The following is a 25,015-nucleotide window of genomic DNA, read 5'->3' as shown; positions in this document are numbered from 1 at the left end:
AATAATACAGTGCAAAAGAAACAAGTGCTAATAAAAGCTGTGAGGAGTGTATGTTTGTGCCTCCGACTGTGAATGTAAACAGACTGCAAAAGAGAGATGGATGTTGAGACTTCGGCCCCACATGCAGTATGCATCCTTACACACATTGCCTTGACGTGACTTGTACCCAATATTAAAATAACACACACACATATGTACATATGCACATACATACACATAGAACACACACACGTTTACTGGTTATGTGCCTTCATCTTATGTGTCCACTTATTTCACTTCTAAGATTTGTAAATTTCTTAGATAAGTGAGAACATTCATCATATTTGGTGAATTATTAAAAACTGAGAAAACATAAGCGAACATGATGCATTATTTTAACCTGCATTTTTAAAGGTATGGGTGCCTGAAATTGAACCCAGGTCCTCTGGAGAGCAACTGGAGCTCTTAACCACTGAGCAATCTCTCCAGCCCCCATTTTAAACTGTTTTTAATCTAACAATAACACAAACATAATTCCATATAAAACGTAAATGTTATAAAAAAACACAAAAATTAGGACTATGTACTCATTAAAATTTATTAATATAATTTTATTTATTTAACTACTTACAAAATTTAAGGAATCCTGTAAATTTCTAATTTATCAATATTATCATGTCTTTATGTAGACAAGATACTTTAGACCAAACTGTCTAAAGTATCTTTTTGCAATCATATACATTAGCTTTTTTGGAAATTACTCATCTAGAAGTTTAACCCAATATTTTGAACTACTAATTTCAGACACTTGACACATGGTATGTTTCAATATTTATTAACTACTTTAAATCTATGTTTTTAATTATAAAGATAAATGTGAGATTGGTAGCAGGTTCTCATTCTTTGCTCATGATTCCCATGATGGATGGGACATTCTCATCCAGAGAAGAGAGTGTTTAGGAGCAAACACAATTTAGCTCTTCCCAGTTCCTCTTCAGGAGAGTCTCTAGACATTTTAATCCTATTAGAGTTTCAAGACAACTTCTAACTCTTTGCCAAAAGCTTCAGAAGTAGATTGCTTAGGTCTTGGATGTGTTTGGGTGTCTTGTATATTTTGACATTCATGGTACGAAAATGTCATAAAAATCATATTCTCTCTCTCTTCATCTCTCTATATATACATTTCTATTAATGGATCTTATTCCATCTTAAGACAGACAGTTCTTCCTAGAAAGTAAAGCAGAGAAAAGGTAGCAGAACATATGCTCCGAACCAGGCCCGCTTAGCATTCTCCATGGTGAAAGCACACTGGCATTTTTCAATGTTACTGGCATGCCTCCTGCTTAATCTGATAGGACTACAGCAAGCACAATAAAGTCTTGTTGCCAAGCCATCTTTGAGCCATACCATATTGTTATGGATTCTGAATTTCGCCTTAGGCTCTTTATTTCATTATTCATTTATTTTGAAGAGAGGAAGTAGCCCAAGAAGGAAACAGTTGATCATGTTGTCAGTGCTATAATTTGAAGGCAGTTAAATGACTGAACAGAGCCACTCCCAGTGCATGGAAATGTCCCAGTCTTGCCACCAAGCATGGTACCTCTATTCAGATGACAAAGAATGGAGTTCCTGTAAGATTGGGGAGTCCAGCTCATTTGGAGAATAAACAGTTGCTTTGACCTTGTACTGAGAATTAGCCCCTGCCAGGCTTGGATTTGTAAGCCCAGGAAATCATCTGTTTAGTCGGTGGTGTTTCAGGCCATTAGATTGTGTTTAAAACAGGGAATTGGTAGTGTAGGCTTGTGTGTAGCAGCTCAAGTCTGAATACTGAAAGAGCACTATTTACCAACAGCTTTGTTTTATAATTTAAAGTTAATTCAAATTGAAATGAGCCTTTTAACCCTTAATTAGAACCATGTTTCTTCTAAAAGTCAGCCACATTTGTCAATTGGAGACAAAATTCACTTTGTAGCCAAAGACTGTCTACTTTCTTTCAACAGTAGCCACCATGGTTTACTAAGGGCATTTGTTTTTCTTTCACTATGGTAACCTGACCCACTCTGTGTATCAGCAGAGCTCAAAACCATCAATTATAACCTGGAGGAAAAGTGTGCTGTGTGTTTTGGGAAGGAGGCCAAAGATGTATCTAGAAATGCTTCTGTAATTATTACTCACTACCTGTGTTGTGCCTGCAATATTTCCTTTTCTTCTTCATTCTGTCATCTGGAGCTAGCAGGGTGCAATTTTAAAACTCTCTGGGCCCAGAGTGTTTAATTCCTATTTAATAATTTTGCTTTCACCTATAGAATTTGAAGTTCCCGAGATATTTCTAATTCTCCTATTACAGATTAAAATGGTTTTTTATTTCTTTCTGTTAATTTTATTCCTATTTGTTGTATTTGTTGAGTAATATTTTGCAGGGGCCTCGTCCTTGCTTGCTTTCTGCTGCTGTGATAAAGAACATGATCAAAAGAAACTTAGGGAAGAAAAGGGTATATTTGTAACGTGCTTCCTGATCATAGGCTATTACTTATGGAAGCTAGGGCAGGAACTTAAGCTGGATCAGAGGAGAAGCAGGAACCGCAGAGAAAAGCTGCTTACTATCTGGTTTTCATGACTTACTTAGCCTGCCTTTTTATATAGCTTAGACCCCCCCCCTGCCAAGGATGATACCACCCACAGTGGGCTGGGCTGTCCCACATCAATCAGCAACAAAGAAGATATAAAAAAGTGTGATCTGTAGAAAAGTGACAATGATATGCAGCAACCTAGGGGGGTGCCTTTCTCTTAGTTAATGAATGATTATTAATTTAAATATGTACAATATCTTCCCATCATTTATCCATTTAAAAATTAAAGATTAGAGTCCCTATTCATAACTAGTTTTAAAGTATCTTGTTTGAACATTAGAGAAAACACCATATAAGCAAGCACCATATAACCAAGAAAACAAACGAACAAGGAAAAAAAAGGGGGGGTGTGTAATTTAAGACATTTTCTACCACTTAAGATATTTGAATCTGTTTATTTGCCCTTTGGTTTTAAAATATTAGATTTTAAATCAATGAATAGTTTTATCAGCATTTGATTGAGAATATTTTACTACCAGATTATCTAAAGGAAATTATAAATTATAACTCTTTAACTGAACAGCAGGTTTTAAATGTTTATATTGTTTTGCATACTGATTTTGCAGGTTGAGTGTGTCACAGTAATTGTTGACTTTATAGCTGAGATTTTTATTTTAAAACTAGATACTGCTCTGGAGAGTTATTTCAAGACTTACAACTTTTCCAGGAGTCATGAGATCAGTTGTCAGTATCTATATTTATAGTGTCACAATTGCCTTCAGCTCCTGGGGATCTGGTGCCCACACATACGTGGCATAAACACACAGAAAGAAACAAGCATACATACAGACACAATTACAATTTTAAAACATTTTAGAAAAACATTGTTGCAATGTACATGTCTTTTGAAGCATGTGTTGTATTTGCTCTCTAGTACTGTCTTACTGGAAGCTCAGAGAGGATGTTTGGCAACTTCAAAAACAGGATGAAACCAGAGAAGATAGCACACACCAGTATTTCTACCAATCAGGAGTGTTTGGCAGGAGGATAGACATGAGGATGCACATTAACACACCCAATTTCTAATTTTACTTGAAAATGGTTTTTCTTATCTAAGTGCTATTTTTTTTTTCATTTTTTTAAATTTTTTCTTTTTAGTTACATTTTTTTTATTTTATTTTTCTTTTTAGTTACATTTTGTTAACTCTGTGTCCCAGCTGTATCCCGCTCCCTCATTCCCTCCCCAACCCCACACTCCCTCCCTGGTCTCCTCCCTGCCCCTTTCCAAGTCCACTGATAGGGGAGGACCTCCTCCCCTTTCATCTGACCCTGTTTTATCAGGTATCTTCAGGGCTGCAAAGTCCTCCTCTGTGGCCTAACAGACTGCTCCTCCCCCGGGGGGGGGGTGTCAAACAGCCTGCCCTTGAGATCCTGTTAGAAATAGTCCGTGTTCCCCTTACTTTGGAAAACTACTTGGTTACTAAGCTACCACGGGCCACATCCGAGCAGAAGTTCTAGGTTATATCTAAGTGCTATTTTTTTAGTATATAAAATATATTTGCATGAGAGGAATATGTAAATTGTTATAGCACCAATTTTACATTGAAGGAAAAGAAGCAGATGTAATGCATTTTAATGTAAACTGTTCAATAATTTTATAAGATTTTCTTCTGAAGAATGAAAAATCCACAATAGATAGATAGGTGCTTTAGCACAAATTAATTTCTGACTAGGGAGGGAGATGATTTATTATTAGGATAAAGGAGGATAAAGTGATAGATAGATGCTAGATAGATACATATTTAGATAGTTAAATAGTTGGGGCTATTTAAATAGATAGACCTTCGATGCTATCTTTGTTAATATAGATAGATGCTAGATAGATGCATAGAGAGTTAAATAAGCTGGGGATAGATAGATAGATAGACCTTCAATTATACATTTATTGTTTTCTCCAGAACAATTATTTTATTAGTGAAAAATTATTCTCAATTTTTATTTCCAAATATATTCCCTAACTTCAGTGGATGAGTCAGAGAAATTATGGTGACATGCAATGAGAAAAGCAGAATTTATTATATATATATATATATATATATATATATATATATATATATATATAGTCAAGTTCAGCATGCTACCCTAATATTTTGTTTTTGCTTATTTATTTGTTTTGAGGCAGGCATCTGTCAATGTTGTTTTTATTTTCTCAGATGATGGGATGAGATAAGAGCTATACCCAAGAATTAGGAACACATGGCTTGGGCTGAGCCCATAGCTTTCCTATCTCTGTTCTACCCATCCTTAGTCTAGGCCTGGCAGCCTCTAGTCTCCATACAACAAGCCCAGACCTTAAAGGCTCCGGCTTCCAGCCTCTGTCTGCTAACCTAGGACTAGAATGTTTTTAGCCTTTGAGACTTACTGGTGAATAAGCTCACCCATTCTAGCTCTTTCTGATCTCTGGATGGCTACTTCAGCTCATCAGTGCTGACTCAAACTCCCCTCCAATTTCTCTCGGCTTTTGACAGAATTGCTCTGCTCCATGAACTGAACAGAATTCAATGGAACTGTATGACCTCAACTCAACTGCAGATCTCAACTTACAGCTGATACTCATCAAGCTGAACTCATTCTCCCTCTCTGCACTGCTCTCAAATAGCGTCTCATTCTTGTCTGTACTCATGAGAGCTGGGCATATCTTATCTCTGACTCATTCTGTCAAATCTTTCTCTGATTTGTCGCTTTGTCAGTCCATCAATTAGACACCATTGTTTGGGATTAAAGGTGTGTACTAAGAGAGTGTTTATATTCCAGCCAGATCAAAAAGATTTAGATCTTTGGATATAATCCCTTGCCAGAGCAGCCGTGTTGCTGGATTAAAATTCTTCTACAGGCCTCAATCTATAGCCAAAGTTGGTATAGCATTTATGGCTATTCTCCATGTTTAACTACTAAAGTCTGGAACTGAGAGTATGAACCACCATTTTTGTTTCCACTATGTTTTAAAAAATTGACAGTCTATTTATTCTTCCAATAAAATAATGTATTTTCTCACTTCCCAATGTCAGTATTAAATATAAAAATTAAAAAAAAAACTTTGAGGCAGACATGTAGACAACAACATTACTTTTTTTTTTCTAAAACGGTTTCTTATTTGTATCAGATGACAAAAAATGAATTTAGGAAAAAAAAAACCCTTATATTTTAAAAGGTAAAGTTAGATGATGATTTTTCTAAAATGGATATACACGGTTTAAATTTTATATAAAAATTATATTTCAGTGATTAATTTACTTTTAATGATTTATTTCTATAAAATTTAAGGAAGAAAAATAAGTTGGGTATGATAGTATTATCAGAAACCCAAAACATTACAGAAGAGTGAAGTGTGTTGTCAGGTGCCCTAAGCCATTCTGGGATCCACAGTGATTGCCAGTCAAGCCAGCATGAGACAACAAGACTGTCTCAAAACCAAGGGAAAAATACAAAGCAGATTAAAAATCCAACTTTCTTAATTTTTTTAAACTTTTTTCATCTTTCTGGACTATTTCAGATTTTTCTAATCTAGGGTACATTAATGCTTCCCCTTCTCCTCTTCTTCCGCCACATGCCCTCCCCATGTCCTCTTTTGTTTGAATAATCCAGGATAAAAAATGAGCAGATTCATAGATATGCTGACTATCTTAGCTGTTGTAAGATTCCACTGAGTTGAGCATATGGTTGCCATTCAAAAGGAATAAGGATCTCTATAAAATTAACATAAGAGTTAACAACCTACTGTAGAGTTGAGCCTCAGGTATAAATAAATATATACTGGTAGGTAGAGGCATCAGCCACGCCAGCTCTGAGGTGCCAGGCTATGGAGAATCTGTCCTCAGCTATGCAGGGCTTACTTCTGAAAGTCTGTCCTCAGACGTCATGCATGGATCACTACACCTCCACCAAGGCTCTGGTTATTTTACATTAATGCAAACCATGATCTTACTACATTGAAGAAAGTCTGAGACATACACTGGCTGAATCATTGAGTCTACCATACACATCCTGATTTTCTTAGACTCCAGTTCTCTGTACACTACTGTAGTTACAGGCAGAATGCTCTCACAGTGAGGGTTAGAATCATGTACAATGGAGAAAGCAGACAGTTGTTTTCATCCATCTGGTTAATTCTACTGTTTTGCTCACAATTTTTGGTTTTATTTTTGTCACTGGTTCTTACTTGACATAAAATAGTACTGCACCATTTGTCATGGTACAACTCTAGACAAAATCAGAACTCTATTAGCAAGCAAGATGAAGGGTTTTGGTATGGAGTAAATATTCTACAATACTGGCCTTATGTCACTTAATAATACTTGCCCTTACATATTGACCTATTGTTGATTTAATTAACTCTTAAGGGCCACTTCTACTCAACTTTCATGATGTATCTCACATTTCACTCCATCTGTGTAAGTCTAGAGCTCACTTAACATTTCAAGAGCCCTTTTATTTTATTTTCTTCCTTCCTTCCTCCCTCCCTTCTTCTCTTCCTCCCTCCCTCCCTCCCTTCCTTCCTTCCTTCCTTCCTTCCTTCCTTCCTTCCTTCCTTCCTTCCTTCCTTCCTTCCTTCCTTCCTTTCGACATTTGGAGACAGGGTCTCCCTTTGTAGCGTTGGCCTGCATGGAACTCACAGAAATCCACCCTCATGTATCTCCCAAGTTCAGAGATTAAAGGTGTACCTGACCTTGCCCTTCAAGGGCCCTCTTGTTGTGATTAAAATTGGGGATAAGTTTACCTTCATGCCTATCAGGTCTCCTCAGTAAAATTAGTTAGTTGCCAAATGTTTCTTACAGTGAACATGTGAGTAGTTATTTTTTTTTCATCAGCTAGTATTATTTAACTATGACTGTACAAACTCTGCATACAGATTGTAGGTTGCAGGTTTATTGAATATAACAGATTTTGAGATTGCAAGGTACTTTTACATAGTAGCAATTTATACCTACCACAGTACAAACAAGAAAAGTACACTGTGCTTCAGACAGAGATAATAAAGCATACTTAAATCTTGTTGGTATACCTTTGCCCTATAAGTTAAAAAAACATTATCAAAATTAAAATAATAATAATAATAATAATAATAATAATAATAATAGCTCATGAAAATCCTCTCAACAATCTTAAAATACACAGTGCACTGTGGATTTCCCCCTTCAGTCTTTTACAGTATTCAAGACAAAGTTATATTCAGATAAAAATGTGAAAACAAGTCATCATGCCATTCAGTGGTAACTACAACGCAGATAGGACACACACTGCATCATGTTTTAGAATCAGAACGACTACATCATGACATAGTTTTGCTTTATTCTCACCACAAATTGTCCAATGCCAAGGAAAGCTGTGAAGAGAGCAGTTGAAAAATTCACCATACTTCAGTGCCAAAATAATTTAAATTTTGTGGCTTTTTTTTTTTTTTTTAGTTTATTTCTGTTGGCATTTGGTGCAAATCAAATTCAAATGAATACAGGGAAAATCACACTAGACACATTACTTACTTCTGTGAACTATGTGAGGAGACAAATTGCTTTTACTTGTAAGAATTCATGTTCTGACATCCAGCAATCTGTTTTACACATTTCAAGATACAATACAATGGCTGAAGTTTTAAAAGAGCCATTTTGTTTGCAGCTTGTCGACCAGGCTTCTACAAGGCTTCAGATGGTATTGCCAAGTGTGCCAAGTGCCCACCACGCAGCTCAACACAAGAAGAAGGTTCAATGAACTGCAGGTGTGAGAATAATTATTTCCGGGCAGACAAAGACCCTCCATCCATGGCTTGTACCCGTGAGTAGTTCTGCTGCAACCCATGCCTTCATGTTTTGTTTGTTTTGTTTTGTTTTATCTTCCTGTGGCTGTGATATTTGTTTTTGAGGTGTGTGTCTGTGTGTGTGTACCATTCACCCATATCTTTCCATTTTGCATATGCAATCTGAAAACTCTCTGCTTCCTTCTCCATGCTTGACTCATCACAAATGCAACATTTATCACACAAAATGAATGAGTTTTTAAAGCACTTCCTGCAGTGCAACCCCTATAAAGAAAAGGAAATTCTGGATCTGACTTCAGAATCTCACAATATATTTGTCAAGGCAGGAGAGGTTACAGATGGGGAGTTTAGGTTTGGAGATTTTTTATTATCTTTTGCTATCTCTTGGTCATAGGTCATGGTAAATAAAAGGATGGGGGGACTAAGATTTACAAACATAATACTAAAGTTTTCATAACTATTCACCAGGGTATTGAATTTAGTAGTAAATTTCTTTGTTGGGCATTGTGAATAGATTCTTAATCATGAATGGAAACTCCCGGTTCATAGCTTGGGGAGGTTTCTCTTCTTGAATCCATGTGCCTATAATCTCACGGATCCTCTGAGGATGAATAAGAGTAGATAATAAAGACAGGATGGTTATTTACCTCTCCAATTCATTTATAAATTTCTTATTTCCCCTGTAGTAGAAACCAGAAGTGATGCTCATTTATCCTTGTGGAATCTTTTTTCCTACTTTGCAGGACCTCCTTCCCCACCAAGAAATGTTATCTCTAACATAAATGAGACCTCAGTTATCCTGGACTGGAGCTGGCCCCTGGACACAGGGGGCCGGAAGGATATTACCTTCAACATCATATGTAAAAAATGTGGGTGGAATGTCAGGCAGTGCGAGCCTTGCAGCCCCCACGTCCGCTTCCTCCCTCGGCAGCTCGGACTGACCAACACCACGGTGACAGTGACAGACCTCCTGGCACACACTAACTACACTTTTGAGATCGATGCCATTAATGGGGTGTCAGAGCTGAGCTCGACACCGAGACAGTTTGCTGCAGTGAGCATCACAACCAATCAAGCTGGTGAGTACACCTTGGCAGCTTAGGACTTCAGCTACCATGTCCAAGCAAGCCTGGTGTGAACAGAAAAAACAGGGAGAACATGTTTGCATGGGAGATGGAAAGGAAACCCTAAATTACTTTCCTGATCTCATGTTTACACAATTGTGGTAATTCAATTTAATTCTCTGAATCAGAATAAACCATGTTTGCAAGGTGATTTCAAAACCGTTTTAAATCTGCTGGTGTTTAGTTGGGACCCTGAGGGTAAGGGGTTCCTTGAAACATGTTTAAACCTGAAGAACCTATCAGGCATTAGAGGTTTGCAAAGGTTGGATAGGCACTTGAAAGCTATATGTAGTTTTATATTGCTTAAATTGGATTCATACATAGTCACTCACTTATTTAATATGAGGAGTCCCTAAGTGCCATAGTTTTTGTTTTGTTTTGTTTGTTTTGTTGTTGTTCTTTAAGAGTGGGGAAATTGAGCTGAATACAAGCAAGCTAGCAACTTACCAAGTATGTCTTTGTTTCTCCCTGAGCTTGACTATGGGTGACAATGACTTGCTTTTAAATTTCCTGGCACATGTGACTTCCCCCAAATAATATACTATCACCTAGTATTGTGAGCTAAAGGAAAACCTTTTTCTCTTAGCTTTATTTCTGGATTTTTTTCTAACTTGGCAAGTTAGACTAGAAATGCAACTGAAAAGGTTAGTCCTCAACTACACAAAATTATACGTAAACTAAGTAGGTCAGGTCCACCTTCATTTTCCCAAAACTCAGTTATCAAGAAGAAAAACATCACCATTTGATGACTATAATCCTATTCCCTTGAGGAGTATCCAGTCCCCGACAGGACGGTGAATATTGCTCCTTTCAGGGTGTATATTCAAACATGTGCCTTTCCAGTTCTCAACCCTAGGTTTTGTTTTCCCCCAACTTTGTTTCTAATCTCTCACCTTGATGAAAACATAGTTTTCTTTAATATTCTCACATGGCGCTGCATAAACATCATCTGTGGAAAATATGTGACTTTACGGGGGTGTTTGTCCACTATTACTTTAATCTTTCTTAAGAAACATGCTTTGTTCCTCTTAATGCTAGATCATATCCCTACCAGAGCAGGCATTTACTTTACAGCATTTAATGATATTTAATATTTATAACTATTCAACTTAAAATGTGGAACTTCAGCTTATTTAACTGTCTTTATATGAAAGATGAATAATTCTCATTATATATTAGTTGGCTATGGTTTCTCCTATCCGGTGAACATGAGAATCCTAAAGTTATAATGATGTGGTAATGATTTACTCAAATCTTCTATTTGTGGTTGATTTACTACCTTTAAACAGGAACATCAATCTGTGCTCTAATTATCTCCTAAGTCAAACAAAAACATTTGAAAACAAGCAAGAGCTCCTTATATCCTATCTTATCATTTCCCTCTGGCTTCCTGGCAATACATTAATCAGATGGTAATACATTAATCAGAAAATTAGTAGTTCTGAATATATACAGAAAGAGAGGAGAGGTAACAAGGCATCCAGAGAAAGGCCAAGACCTTTTAAAATATATGAGATTGTGGCCAAGACCTTGAAAAATATATGAGTTTGTACTTGCCATCCCCACTGCCAGTTACAAATCATAGCACAAGGCAGAGATCCAACAGGCATTATCTGTGATTCTTCCTAAGCCCACTCCTGTTTCTTTAGAGTGCAGACAGAGATTTGACCTCAGTGGAAAACAGAAATGACAAACCCATTCCATGGTGTCTGATTCATTTTGCATGCTATGGGGGCAGAGGTCTTTGTTCTAGCTTCAACCCCCAGGGTAAGGTACACAAGCATGGTTATATGTAAGCAACACCATCTCTATTGAGAATACAACTTTGTTTTACTTAGTCTTAATCTGTGAAGGTTAATGGGCTGGTAGCCTTATAAAAATAACCCTCCCTGTCTACCTTTGAAGGGATGTGGTGGTGCTCTCATTCCTTCTCTTATCTCTATCTTGAATATAAAGGGCAAAAGTGAATGTGTCCCTTTATTTCAGTTTAAGATTGAGTTTACTGATCCTTCTCTTGATTACATTATCAAAGCTTCGCAAAAATCACTCGATAAGGTACCTTCTACATTGTAGAGAATTATATGGCAAATTTAGATATTAGTTCTCAGTTCTCAATGATTGCACAAAGTCAGTAAGATAAGAAAAAAAAATAAACATGGTTCCTACATAAAGCTTGTATCCATCAAAGCTCAAGTCAAACACGTAGAGGAAGAATTACAGATTGCAAAATAAACATCTTATAGTTACAACCTGAAATAAATTCCCACTTTTTTCTTTTTCCCTTCAAGTAGGGATATTTACTTTTCACTTCTAAGAATACACATTCCACTGATGGAAAATCCATCCATTTAGTCTTTACCTACATCATTAGATACATGAATTTTAAACATTCTGTAGCAAATAACAAATTCAGATGAGAAGGGATACTTTCAGAGAATTCATAAAATTTTGAGTTTTTTTCTGCTCAAATACTACTGCTGGAAGATATCCAGACATGTCCCCAACATGCGATCAAGACTTCAAATTCTTTTGTCTTCCACCCAACTCTACTTCCACATTATACTCATGGTGACATTCAATGACATGCCATGTGAAGCAAATAACAGGAATGCTGACTGGAAGATGGACAGTGGCCTTGATGGAAATATTTGTCATGACCAGCTGCAGTAAACCTGGTCATTGTTATTTATTACCATGGGGTTCTAAAAAAGATTCTGCACAAAAGTGTCCTCATCATCTCCACCATTCAGACTGGATCTTATTATTATTTACTTATTATTATTATTTACTCCATCATTCTCAGACTTTCCCTATTCTTCTTTTTAAAATTTTATTTAAAAATATTTGGAATTAAGACAGTTTTACATTATTGCCATTGATGAGAGTTTATTATAATTATATCATGTCCCCCTTCCCTTTTCTCATTCATAACCCTCCTACCTACTTCTTCCTGCTCTCTTCAAAGTTCATTGCCTCTTTTTTTTTTCATTTTTTGTTGTCCAGTCCTTCCCTTCCTTATTTTCCTCCCTCCACCTCCTCCAGTGGCACCCCTTTGAGCTCCCTTTCAAATTCATGGTTTCCTTTTCTTTTTTATGTTACATATACATAAATAAATGCATAAAATATAAACACAATTTCCCTAGCATGTTTAGTATTACTTACATGTATATGATTCCAGGGATGAATAATTAGTGTTGGATAACCAATTAGGAGGCTCATCGTGTGTGTGTGTGTGTGTGTGTGTGTGTGTGTGTGTGTACATCTCTGTGACTTAGTCATGTTAAAGGTAATAATATTATTCCTAATTGTTTGAAACAAATTTAATGTTATTTTTACCACCATCCTTCCTCTTCTGTAATTGTTCCAACTTCCCTCTTTAATTAATGCCCCTCCCCATTTCCCCCATCCCCCCTTATATAATCTGTGTTCTCTTTATACCTTCCTTTATCCCATGGTAATTTTTATTACTTATCTTTTCCTACTTTCTTCAGATACTTCAGGTTATCTACTCTCATCTGAAGTTTTAGAGCTAGGAGTCTGACTTGAGAGAAAACATGAAGCCAATGACATTGTAGAGGGAAATGAAAATGTTATGTTTTATCTCTAGATCTAATGTAAATGCAGTTCCATCTGGACTCACTAAATTCTATTTATTTCAAATTAATATTATGTTAAAGAATGAATCTCCTCTTTAGAAATTCTTTTAATCTGTGTTCTTCCATGTTTTGTTTATTGTCTTTATTATTGTTTTGGTCTCTGTGTTTCAAGTTTTGTTTTTTTTTTGTTTTGTTTTTCTTAGATAAATAGCTCAAGGACAACAAAAATTGTTACGTAAATTGAAATACATGTGTTTACTGTAGATTTTATAAATTCTTTTTTAGAGTCTCATTCTACATTTGATTTAATTTTCAAATCAAACTTTCAATGGATGGAAGGTTTGTCTAATTCGTCTTCTCAACACTGAGACCCCCCATCGTCCTTAAACCTGTGCAGGCTCTGTTAATGCTGCTACAGTGTGAGTTCATGTGCACATCAGTCCTGTTTCATCTGGAAACCATTGTTTCCTGGGTATGATCCATTCCCTCTAGCTCTTACAATCTTTCTGCCTCATTCTCTTTCTCTCTCTTTTTAAAGTGTTGTTTTGTATGCATATTTAAAGTGGTTTGTACATACAGATATACAAACATATTCCTAAATACGTAAGTACAACCTGTTAAGGCTATATAATGTTATTTGAATATATATTTTTTTTTTCTTGAATGACATTTGGTGTTGGATAACCAGTCAGAAGCTCTCAGCATTTCTTAGTTACACATGGGTCTTTGTGTAGGGTTGAGTGTCCTGAGCTTTCCCCTGTCCACTTTGGCATTCCTATTGTTGTTATTTTTTTCAGCTTGTGTTTGTACAGTCAGTGAAACCTTGTGGGTGAAACTTCTGATATTACAAGAAGGGGTGGTCTCACTGTCTTTCTGCCACCTCTTCTGCAATGATCCCTGAGGCTTAGATGCCAGGGTTATTTTGTAGATTCATCTGTTTTGTTGCAGCATGAAAGCCCATATTACTTTTTTTCTGATTTTACTCTAACTCTTTTTTACCTATAAACACAGTCCCAAACTCACCATTTCCCTGTAGTAAATTGATCTTATAATTTTTCTTTAATTAAACATTGAAATTTTGAATTCATGTATAGAATTTTTGTAAAAATATGTTGATATGTATCAAATGTTACAAAATAAGATGATAAAATATATTATGACCATACACTTTTGACTAGATTTTTTTCAAACTTAATTGTTAGCACAGGGTTTATTGTCTTTTCCCATATTGTATTACTTAGGAGTCACTATAAAGTTAATTATAGATAATATGCTATTTACTCCTATTTTTTCAAGCAAGTTTTTAAAGAATATTCAATTGGAACTTTAATAAAATCAAGGCATTAACTCATAGTCATCACGTATTGTTAAATATTCTACTAATATTCCTGTGGTATAAACAAATGCCTAACTGTGTTTCATCTATAATATTGTTTTATTCACAGTAACAAGTAGGACTGAAGAGCTAGCTCAGTGGGTGCTTGCAGCGACAACAAAAAAACATACCAATAAATAAGTAATGAATATAAATTCAAATCACATTCAAATAAAATATGAATAAAAACGGCTAATTTTATTGACGACTTCTAGGTGATTGGCATCACTCTGGGAATTTCATAGTTTTCACATTGCACAACATGCACATGTAGAATGACTTAGATTAATTTAGGTTTCCTACTGATGCACCATTAAATTATCTACAAAGGGATAACACCTTAAAGGCTGTTCAATGTATTGAGCGTTTTCCATTCTCTGCTTTCCCTAAATGACTTCTTCCATCCTTTTAATTTAAAAGTGGAAACAAAATCCTGCTTTGGAATAACAACAGAAATCATGATCAGATAAAAGCATAAAATTAAATGTGTGCATAATTTCTCTTTTTTAAAAATTTTATTAACCCAGGACTATCATAACTTTGTTACTAATGAATTTTAATGTTTGAACAAGTTCTGAAAATTATTTTATTTTATTTCAATTTATTTTAAGCTGATACTTAAATTTTTTTCAGTTAATGGGGCATCACATGGTATTTCACTACTTGTAAATTACATTGGGATATTTCAATCACAGAGTTTTGCGACCTGCTTTTCCAATGAAGAAAATAGCATTATCCATTAGTAGACAGAAAAGTAAAGAGTTACAAAATCTTAACAAACAATGTATATTTTAAAAATAAAGCTATTAGGAAAAAAATAAATAAAAATAAAGCTATAGGAAAAGTAGACCTATTGGCTAAACTTAATGCTCTATTGTTTTATTCCTTTATTTAAGTTCTATCTATCTACCTTGTTTTCTCTTGGGATGTTGTGTCAGACTTAGCCATGACAGAAAAAAACACTTCCTGTCAAGGACAACTATTCAGACTTTCACCTTTCAAGAGAAGCAACTTTCCAAAACGAATATAAAGATATTACTCAGCTTGGTCTTTTGTGAACTCAGCGCTCCTTATTGCTAGAGTACCTACAGGATTGCGTTTTAGAATTCAGTTATACTTCTGGTAGTTGTGTTAGACAATAGAAGACTCTACCCGTCAAAACATTTCGTAACATCCATGAAGAGCGTCAGAAAACTGACATGTACTAAAAATCTACTACCAATATAGTCAAGAACAGGTGACTCTACCGGTGCATCCCCCTGCATGCTACTGTTTTTCTCTGAAAGGTTATGGAAAAAAGGGGGGGGGGGACCATGAGAACTGAAACCTTATTTTTGCTTCTTTCAACATACGATGTCTAACTCTATCCCAGGGATTGCATAGCAATACATGCTATGAATTTCACAGTGCTTTTACTTCTGTGGTGCGTGAGCTTTTACTCTTCTGGTTTAAATACGGGGCAGATGACTGAGTTACTTGAGACTATCTTCCAGTGATGTGTCCCAATTTTTTCGGAACTATTATTACATCAATGTTGTCTCAACTAACATCCCCTAGTAATGTAGAAATCTTATATAGATACAGGATAGATAATAAGCTGAATAAAAACAAAATCACATTTAGTTAGTTGAGACACTTAAACATTTATGTAGACTTAAAGAAATGGAAATGTAGAATATGAGCAAATGGGGACCATTTGGGAACTGGCTAAATTAAAGAATATTGTTGTCAAGTCCACATCACTAACCCTTAGTACTGTAATTATGGACACCATGTGTGCTAGCTGATGCATGGTCACTCTTTTTATTATTATTACAATTTATTCATTTTGTATCCCAGCTGTTGCCTCCTCCCTCATCTTCTTCCAGTCCCACCCTCAATCCCTCTTCTCCCCCTATGCCCCTGCCTTAGTCCTCTGATGGGGGGGTTCTCCTACCCAACTATCTGACCCTGGTTTATCAGGTTTAATCAGGACTGGCTTCATCCTTTTCCTTTGTGGCCAAGTAAGGCCACCTCAACAGAGAGAGGTGATCAAAGAGCAGGTAACCAAGTACATGCCATAGATTGCCCCTGCTCTCCTTACTAGCGAACCCTATGGAGACTGAGCTGCCCATGGATTACATTTTAGCAGGTTTTCTAGGTCCTCACTATGCATGGCCCTTTGTTGATTCATCAATCTCAGCAGGAACAATTGAACCCATAATTTTTGGCTATGTTTGTACCCTTGTGGAGGTTCTGTCCCCACCAGATCTTTCTATCTCCCTTTTCTTCAATAAGATACTCTACACTCTGCCCAAAGTTTGGCTATGAGTCTCAGCATCTGCTTTGATATCCAGCTGGATAGATTCTTTCAGAGACCCTCTGTGGTACGTTCCTGCCCTGTTCACTGCCTTCTCCCACTTCCGATGTTTATACTGTTTGTTTTACTAAATGAGGATTAAGCACCTTACCTAGGGTCTTCCTTGTTGTTTAATTTCTTTATGATTATAGATTTTAGTATATTTATCTTGTATTATATGGCTAAAATCCACTTACAAGTGAGTATATACCATGCATGTATGTAAACTGGTACAACCACTTTGGAAATCAGTCTGGCACTTTCTCAAAAAATTAGGAATAGTGCTAACTCAACATGCAGGTATACCACTCCTGGGCAATTAACCAAAAGATACTCTACCATACAACAAGGAAATTTGCTCATCTATGTTCATAGCACCTTTATTCATAATAGCCAGAATCTGGAAATAACCTACATGTACCTCAACTGAGAAATGAATACAAATATTATGGCACATTTACACAATGCAATACTACTCAGCAATTAAAAGCAAGAAAATCATGACATTTGCAGGCAAATGGATGGAACTAGAAAAGATCATCCTGAGTGAGGTAACCCAGAAGCAGAAAGACACAGATGTTATGGTAACTCTTAACTGAGGCTTTTCCAAAATCAATTTCCAAGGCAAAGAATACCAATAATCATCTAGAAGACAAAATCTGGTAAATGTAATCTCTAAAGATAGAAAAGAATGGCCTTTGGGTGCTAACTTACTTTTATTATGATAATTCTGCCAACATTTGAAAATTATTATTGGACAGAAAGCTTTCTTACACTTTTGTCTCAAAACATACCAAAGATGGCATGTTTAAGTATATTGTGCAGCACTAATGTCACTGTATATGTAACTCTAGATGATAGCATCACTCAATGTTAAAAATTAAGAAGTGTATATTTTAGGGAAGGAAGTTAATGTAAACTACATCATGCATTAATGGGATGACAACACATTGTCTCACTGAAACAAATATGACTAAAACAAAACAGCATCTGAAAGGCAGAAAGAAAGAAGCTTGAGTCTAAAACCCAGCTATGAATCCATGTACTTCATGTAATGATGAGGCAAGTATATTTTGCATTTTCAAATTTGATTTGTTTAATTCATTCCAATTTTTAAAAATTGTTACTTATTTATTTATTTATTATTACAATTTATTTACTTTGTATCCTGGCTGTAGCCGCCTCCCTCATCTCCTCCCAGTACCACCCTCCATCCCTCTTCTATTCGACTTCCATAGTTCACTGACAGGGCAGGACCTTCTCCTTTTCTATCTGACCCTAGCCTCTCAGGTCTCATCAGGGCTGGCTGCATTGCCTTCCTTTGTGGTCTGGCAAGGCTGCCCCCTCTCAAGGGGAGGTAATCAAAGAGACAGCCACTGAGCCAATGTCAGAAGCAGTCCCTATACCCCTTACTAGGGAACCCACTTGGAAACTGAGCAGTCTATGGGCTTCATCTGAGCAGGGAACTAGGTTCTCTCAATGCATGGTCCTTGGTTGGAGTATCAGTCTCTGCAGTACCCCTTGGGCCCAGGATTTTCAGATCTGTTGGTCTCCTAGTAGAGCTCCTGTCCAAATTTTGCTTTAAAATGAGTATAAGTGAGCTATTGGTTTAAGCTAGAATGTTTTCTTTTCCAAAATGTTTGGCATAACAATTGCTACACAGACTGTTATGCAGATTATGATGATAGAAACCACATATTCCTGAAAAAGTTCTTATGTTGGTTGTGTGCTAGCTCCAACATAATGGAAATGTTACTGCTCAATTGGTGGTAAACGGGCCTTTAGTTTTAAAATTAGAAATTTATATATATTACATAAGTAAACATTAACATATAGGATTGCAAATTCTTAACTTTAGTGGTTGAACTTCCACATTTCAAAATGCACAGATCACATATGTTATATTATATGACATCTAGTGTACTAGGTAACCTAGCTTGTTCTTTATATCCCCCAACAGGTGTGCATACTTATACATCAACTTTGTTATCCATTGAGGTGTCTTTGAGAGTATATAATAGAAAAAAATGATAGAAATTTGGATACATTTGTTCTTTTGTTCTCAGAATTCCCCAAAGCAAGCCTAACAGTAGAGGAATAATAAAAGTAGTATAACATCAATCAATGGAAAATAAAGCCACACATATCTTCAAAGACTGAAGAAATAAAGGGAAAGACACACAGGAAAAAAAGAGATAACAAAAAATGTCCAACAATGCATTCTGACTCATGATTTAGAGCAATCTTTTGCCGTGGATTCCAGTAATCCAAGAAAGGAAGATTCTGCAGTTCTTTATGGAAGCTCTATCTTTTCCTTGTATTCATTGTGTTACTGCTATTGTTGTTTTTGAAGTACATTTTAATAAGTTTAGTGCATAGTGGAGAAGAGAAAATTTATATTTTTCTCAAAAGTAAATTAACCTCCATTAAACTATGTTTTAAAAAAAGGCATATCATCTGGTTGGCTTGTTTGACCAATTATGTTGGGTCCTATATCTTTCATCTTTAAAGATGAAAATGTTGAGACTCATGGCCAAACTTTGGGCAGAGTGCAGGGAATCGTATGAAAGAAGAGGGAGTTAGTAAGACCTAGAGAGGACAGGAGCTACACAAGGTCCAAATATATCTGGGCACAGGGGCTTGTCTGAGACTGATTCTCCAACCAAGGACCCTGCATGGATATAACCTCGAACCCCTGCTCAGACTTAGCCCATGGCAGCTCATTCTCCAAGTAGGTGTTTTAGTTAGGGGAACAGGGACTATTTCTGACATGAACTCAGTGCCTAACTCTTTGACCTCCCCACCCCCAGTAGGAGGAGCAGCCTAGCTAGGCCAGAGAGGAGGACATTGCAGCCAGTCCTGGTGAGACCTGATAAGCTAGGGTCAGGTGGAAGGAGAGGACCTTCCCTATCAGTGGACCGAGAAAGGGGAAGGGAGGAGATGAGGGAGGGAGGGTAGGATTACAAGGGAATGAGGTAGGGGGCTACAGCTGGGATACAAAGTAAATAAACTGTAATTGATGTAAAATTTTAATTAAAAAAAAGTCTGTAATGGGTAATACTGTGTGGGCCCTATAGGGATATACTACTTTATGGCTGTTTTCAGGAGACAACACTTTTATGTTTCATTGAATTAAACCAGTTTTATTTCCTGTCTATTAAAATGATTTCAGAAGGTTTTTGACCCTTGACCAGTGAGATATATTGGCAGTGTTTCAATTAAGGAATGAGTGTTAGAACACAGTACATTTCTTTTTTGTTTGTTTGTTTTGTTTGTTTGTTTTGTTTTTTAATAAATTTTTATTTTTTAACATTAATTACATTTTATTTGCTGTGTATCCCAGCTATAGCCTCCTCCCTCATTCCCTCCCCAACCCCACACTCCCTCCTTCATCTCCTCCCATGGCCCTCTCTAAGTCCACTGATAGGGGAGGTCCTCTTCCCCTTCCATCTGACCCTAGCTTATCAGGTCTCATCAGGACTGGCTGCAATGTCTTCCTCTGTGGCATGGTAAGGCTGCTCCTCCCTTGGGGAGGGGATATCAAAGAGCCAGTCACCCGACTTCCTGTCAGAGACTGTCCCTGTTCCCCTTACTAGGGTTTGCACTTGAAAACTGAGATGCCATGGGCTACATACATCTGAGCAAGGGTTCTAGGTTATATCCATGAATGGTCTTTGGTTGGAGAAGCAGTCTCAGAAAAGACCCCTGAGCTCAGTGAAATTTGCAGGCAAATGGTGGGATCTAGAAAAGATCATCCTGAATGAAATATCTCAGGAGCAGAAAGACACACAGAGTATATACTCACTTATAAATGGATGCTATAACATAGGATAAACATAGTAAAATCTGTACACCTAAAGAAGCTAAACAAGAAGGAGGACCTGGAGTAAGATGCTCAGTCCTCACTTAAAAATACAAATATCCACTGGAAGAAGAAGAAAACAAGAAACAGGACAGGAGCCTACCATAGAGGGACTCTGAAAAACTCAACCTTTCAGTGTATCAAAGCAGATGCTGAGACTCATAACCAAACTTTGAGCAAAGTGAAGGGAATCATATGAAAGATGGGGGAGTTAGTAAGACCTGGAGAGGATAGGAGCTTCACAAGGACCAAATATATCTGAGCACATTTCTTGATGTGAATTTATACGGCAGAATAAAGCCTTTGTAGACAATTCTCATTAGTTTCATCTGAGATATATTGTTATGAGCTATTTCCCCCTCATTTATGTATTTTATTCACTTTTCATTCTTTTAGCTCCTTCTCTACACCCCTCCTAGTCCCACTCTCTCTCCCTTCTGTCTCACCCTCCTCTTTTTCCCAGAAAAGGGGAGCTCTCTTTCCCATCCACCCCAGCTCATCAGGACTGAAGATCTCCTCTTCCCCTGTGGCTTGTCAAGGCAGTCCTGCCAGAGGAAGGTGATCTAAAAGCTGGCAATTGAGTCCTTGTCTGATGCAGTCCCTTTCTGTTACTAGAGTACACACTTGAGGCCTAAGCTGCCCATCTGCTCTTTGAAGGGGCCTAGATCCAATTTGTTCACCGTCCTTTGTTGATGCCTTCAGTCTCAGCAAACCACTCTGGGCCCTAGTTAGTTGGTTCTATTGTTTTTATTGTTTTTTTAATTTAATTTTTTATTTATTACAATTTATTCACTTTTTATCTCAGCTGTAGCCCCCCAGCCCCCCTCTCATCCCGTCCCAATCCCACCCTCCCTCTCTCATCTCTTTGCATGCCCCTCCCCAGTCCACTGATAGGGGAGGTATTCCTCCCCTTCCATCTGACCCTAGCCTATCAGGTCTCATCAGGACTGTCTGCATTGTCTTCCTCTCTGGCCTGATAAGGCTCCCCACCCAACTCGGGGAGAGGTGATCAAAGAGCCAGCCACTAATTCATGTCAGAGAGAGCCCCTGTTCCCCCTACTAGGAAGCCCCTTTGGAGATTGAGCTGCCATTGACACCTATCAGTTTCTGGTTCTTTTCTCTTTCCTCCCACTATTCCCAAACACTCCCTATGGATTGACCAATGTTTGACTCTGAGTCTCAGCATCTGTTTTGAGGCACTGTTGGGTAGAGCCTCTCAGAGAGCAACTGTCTAAGGTTGACACTCTCAGATAGGGTCTTTGGTTGGTCCAGGCATCTGTTGGGCATTCCTTCAATCTCTGCTCCATCTGCTCTATCTTTATCCTTGCACATACCTAGGCAGGGTAAATACTGGGTTGAAGTTTTTGTGGATGGGTCAGTTTACCCCTCTCTTACTAGAAGACTTAGTTATAGGATGTCCTCTTCAGTCTCTATGGTCTCTGCTACTAGGAGTCTCCACTTGAGTGCTTTTTATATCCTCCCAAGAACTTAGCCTAATTTAAGTCTTCAGCTTGTCACAGAGATGTCCCCACCATCAATTTCTCTTTCTCTACAGGCCTTCTGTCCTCTCTCTATCCCTTACTCTCCTCAGGTATGATCTCTACTCTCTTAACTCTCTGTTCCATCTCTCTTACATTTTTCCTTCTCCTCAGCCATTACCTCTGTCTATTTTATCTCCCCTTCCAAGTGAGATTTTTGCATCTTCCCTTGGATCCTCTATATTTCTTATCTTCTTTGGGTCTGTACCTTATAGTATGCTTATCTTATACTATAAGCTTAAAATCTACTTTTAAGTGCGTATATACTATGCGTGTCTTTCTGGGTCTGGGTTATGTCACTCAACATCACCTTTTCGAAATCCATCTATTTGCCTGCAAATTTCATGATTTCTTTGGTTTTAATAGCTGAGTAGTATTCCATTGTGTAAATGTGCCAGTTTCTTTATTCATTCTTCAGATGAAGGACATCTAGGTTTTTTCTAGATTCTGTCTATTAGAAATAAAGCTGATATGAACATAGTTGAGTGAATGTATTTGTTGTATCTCAGACTGTCTTTTGGGTCTATACCCAGGAGTGATATAACTGGATCTTGAGGTTAAGTTATTTCCAATTTTCCAAGAAAGCATCAGATTTATTTCCAAAGTGGTTGTACAAGTTTACATTCCCACCAACAATGAAGGAGTGTTTCCCTTTCTCCACACCCTTGCCAGCATGTGCTGTTGCTTGAGATTTTGATCTTAGCCATTCTGACTGGTGAAATGGAATCTCAGAGTTGTTTTGATTTGCCTTTCCCTGATAAGGAAAAAAGTTGAGCACTTCTTTAAGTGATTCTCAACAATTTGAGATTCCTCTGTTGGGAATTCTCTGTTTAGTTCTGTTCCCCATTTTTAAATTGGGTTATTTTCTTTATTGGTTCCTATTTCTTGAGTTCATTATATATTTTGTGTATTATACTTCTGTCATATGTAGGATTGGTGATGATTTTTTCCCAGTCTATAGTCTGGATTTTAATTTTATTGAAAATGTCCTTTGCTTTACAGAAGCTTTTCAGTGTTAAGAGGTTCCATTTATTAATTGTTGAACTTGGAGCCTGAACTGTTGGTATTTTGAGTTATTTTCATCAGCTCTGATCATTATATGTACAAGATCAATTTTTCATTAAAATCTCAACATAAAACAGCTAGGTAATAACCAGGATTTTACATACACCTATAGGTATGTGTGTATATATATATAATGTGTGTGTGTATATATATACCTATATGTATAGGTATATATACATATACCTATAGCTGTATAGGTATATATATATACATATATATATATGTATATATATATATAGCTATATATGTATACTATACATATAAACCTATACATATACATATATATATACTTATATATATGTACATAATATATATTTGACTATGACCTGAGGATATAGAATTCTAGAAGGTATAAAGTTCTCCCATATATTAATGAGGTCTAGCAAATCTAAGAAAACAGGGGTTTTCTCTTGGCAAATTTGAACAAGGTTAGTTGTGTGTGTGTGTGTGTGTGTGTGTGTACGTGCACTCACACACATGTCCACCCACCTGTGTACTCATATGTATGTTTTGGTGTGCTTTCATGTCCATATGTATGAGCTTAACTTTGTATATCTTATTTTGTTCTTTTTTTGCCACCTAAACCTGAAGTTCACTTTTTGTCGAAACTGACCGGCCAGTGACCATCCTGCCTCAGTTTCCCCTAGCACCAGGGGTTGCAGGTGAATGACACCTCACATGGATTTAATATGAGTAACTCAGCTCGGATCTTTATGTTGATACATTAGGCATGTGAGGCACTGACTAAGCTATCCATGCTTTAACTTTTAACTATCTTACATATTTTATTCAGGTTATGTGTATGGTAGGATTTTTGAGGTGGGAAGAACAAAGGCGAAAAATAATACTTTATTCAGTGCTGGCTATGCGTCTAGAGATCAATGCTTGGTAGTTTTATTTTTAATTACTACATAGAGCATTTACCAAGAGATTCAGTCTCAAAGACCAGAAAATATTTAGTTAATTCCTGATAATAATATTAGTTATTATTGGCAATAAATAATACATTTGATTAATTTCTGTTTTGTGTGTTTCCTGAGCATTGAGAGAACTTATTATGAACCAACTACTAAATCTCATGCATGATGGACAAAATCATGATTAAGATGTGGTGACTATCTTCAAGGAACTCTTCATCAAGAGGTTTTGAAAAGTTCTAAAAACGCTGCATGAAATTGATTGCTTTGGCCATAAAAATGCAGGCAAGCCAGCTGCCAAGAAGCTAAGCTCCAAAAAGCACCTGCAGCTGAATGATGACAACTAGTAATTTATCTTGAATTCAAAGATAGTAGCCAGCTCTATAGTATCATCATTTTCTACATTACTTATGATAGTAAGTCTATTAATTCTTTGTTATTCTAACACCAATATCTACCCATATACCACACACACACACACACACACACACACACACACACACACACACACACGGAGAGACAGATAGAGAGAGGGCACATACACCCTGAAACAGAAAGACTATCACAAACCCAAATCTATGTTACTGAAACCAAATGGCACAAAATGTTCAAGATTTTATGGCCCTTATGAGGTGTATAGTATGACCTTGTAGCCTCAGAGAGGAAGGGTTTAGACAGGTAGTAGATGTTGACAGATAGATAAATAGAAAACAGATAGATAGATGATAGATATAGATGATAAACAGATACACAGTAGTTAATATAGATGATAGTTAAATATATAGATAGATGGTATTTAAATAGGTAGATGATAGTTAAATGGATACTAGATACATAGA

The 25,015-nt window shown here is 36.8% G+C and overlaps 1 protein-coding gene across 2 annotated transcripts in view; it reads left to right on the top strand.

Moving 5' to 3' along the window:
- Nucleotides 1–25,015, top strand: part of Epha3 (EPH receptor A3) — a 350,488-nt gene that overhangs the window by 223,795 nt on the left and 101,678 nt on the right. For both annotated transcript variants that reach the window (XM_055593082.1, XM_055593075.1), the window contains exons 4-5: nt 8,223–8,378; nt 9,105–9,440. In XM_055593082.1, the coding sequence (XP_055449057.1) occupies nt 8,223–8,378; nt 9,105–9,440 (492 nt within the window). The remainder of the gene's footprint in view (nt 1–8,222; nt 8,379–9,104; nt 9,441–25,015) is intronic.

This window comes from Psammomys obesus, unplaced genomic scaffold, assembly GCF_907164565.1.
Source record: "Psammomys obesus unplaced genomic scaffold, mPsaObe1.curated_primary_1811, whole genome shotgun sequence".
NCBI classification, from domain to species: domain Eukaryota; kingdom Metazoa; phylum Chordata; class Mammalia; order Rodentia; family Muridae; genus Psammomys; species Psammomys obesus.
Note: the sequence above shows the minus strand (reverse complement) of the source record. Positions and strands in the feature narration are given on the sequence as shown.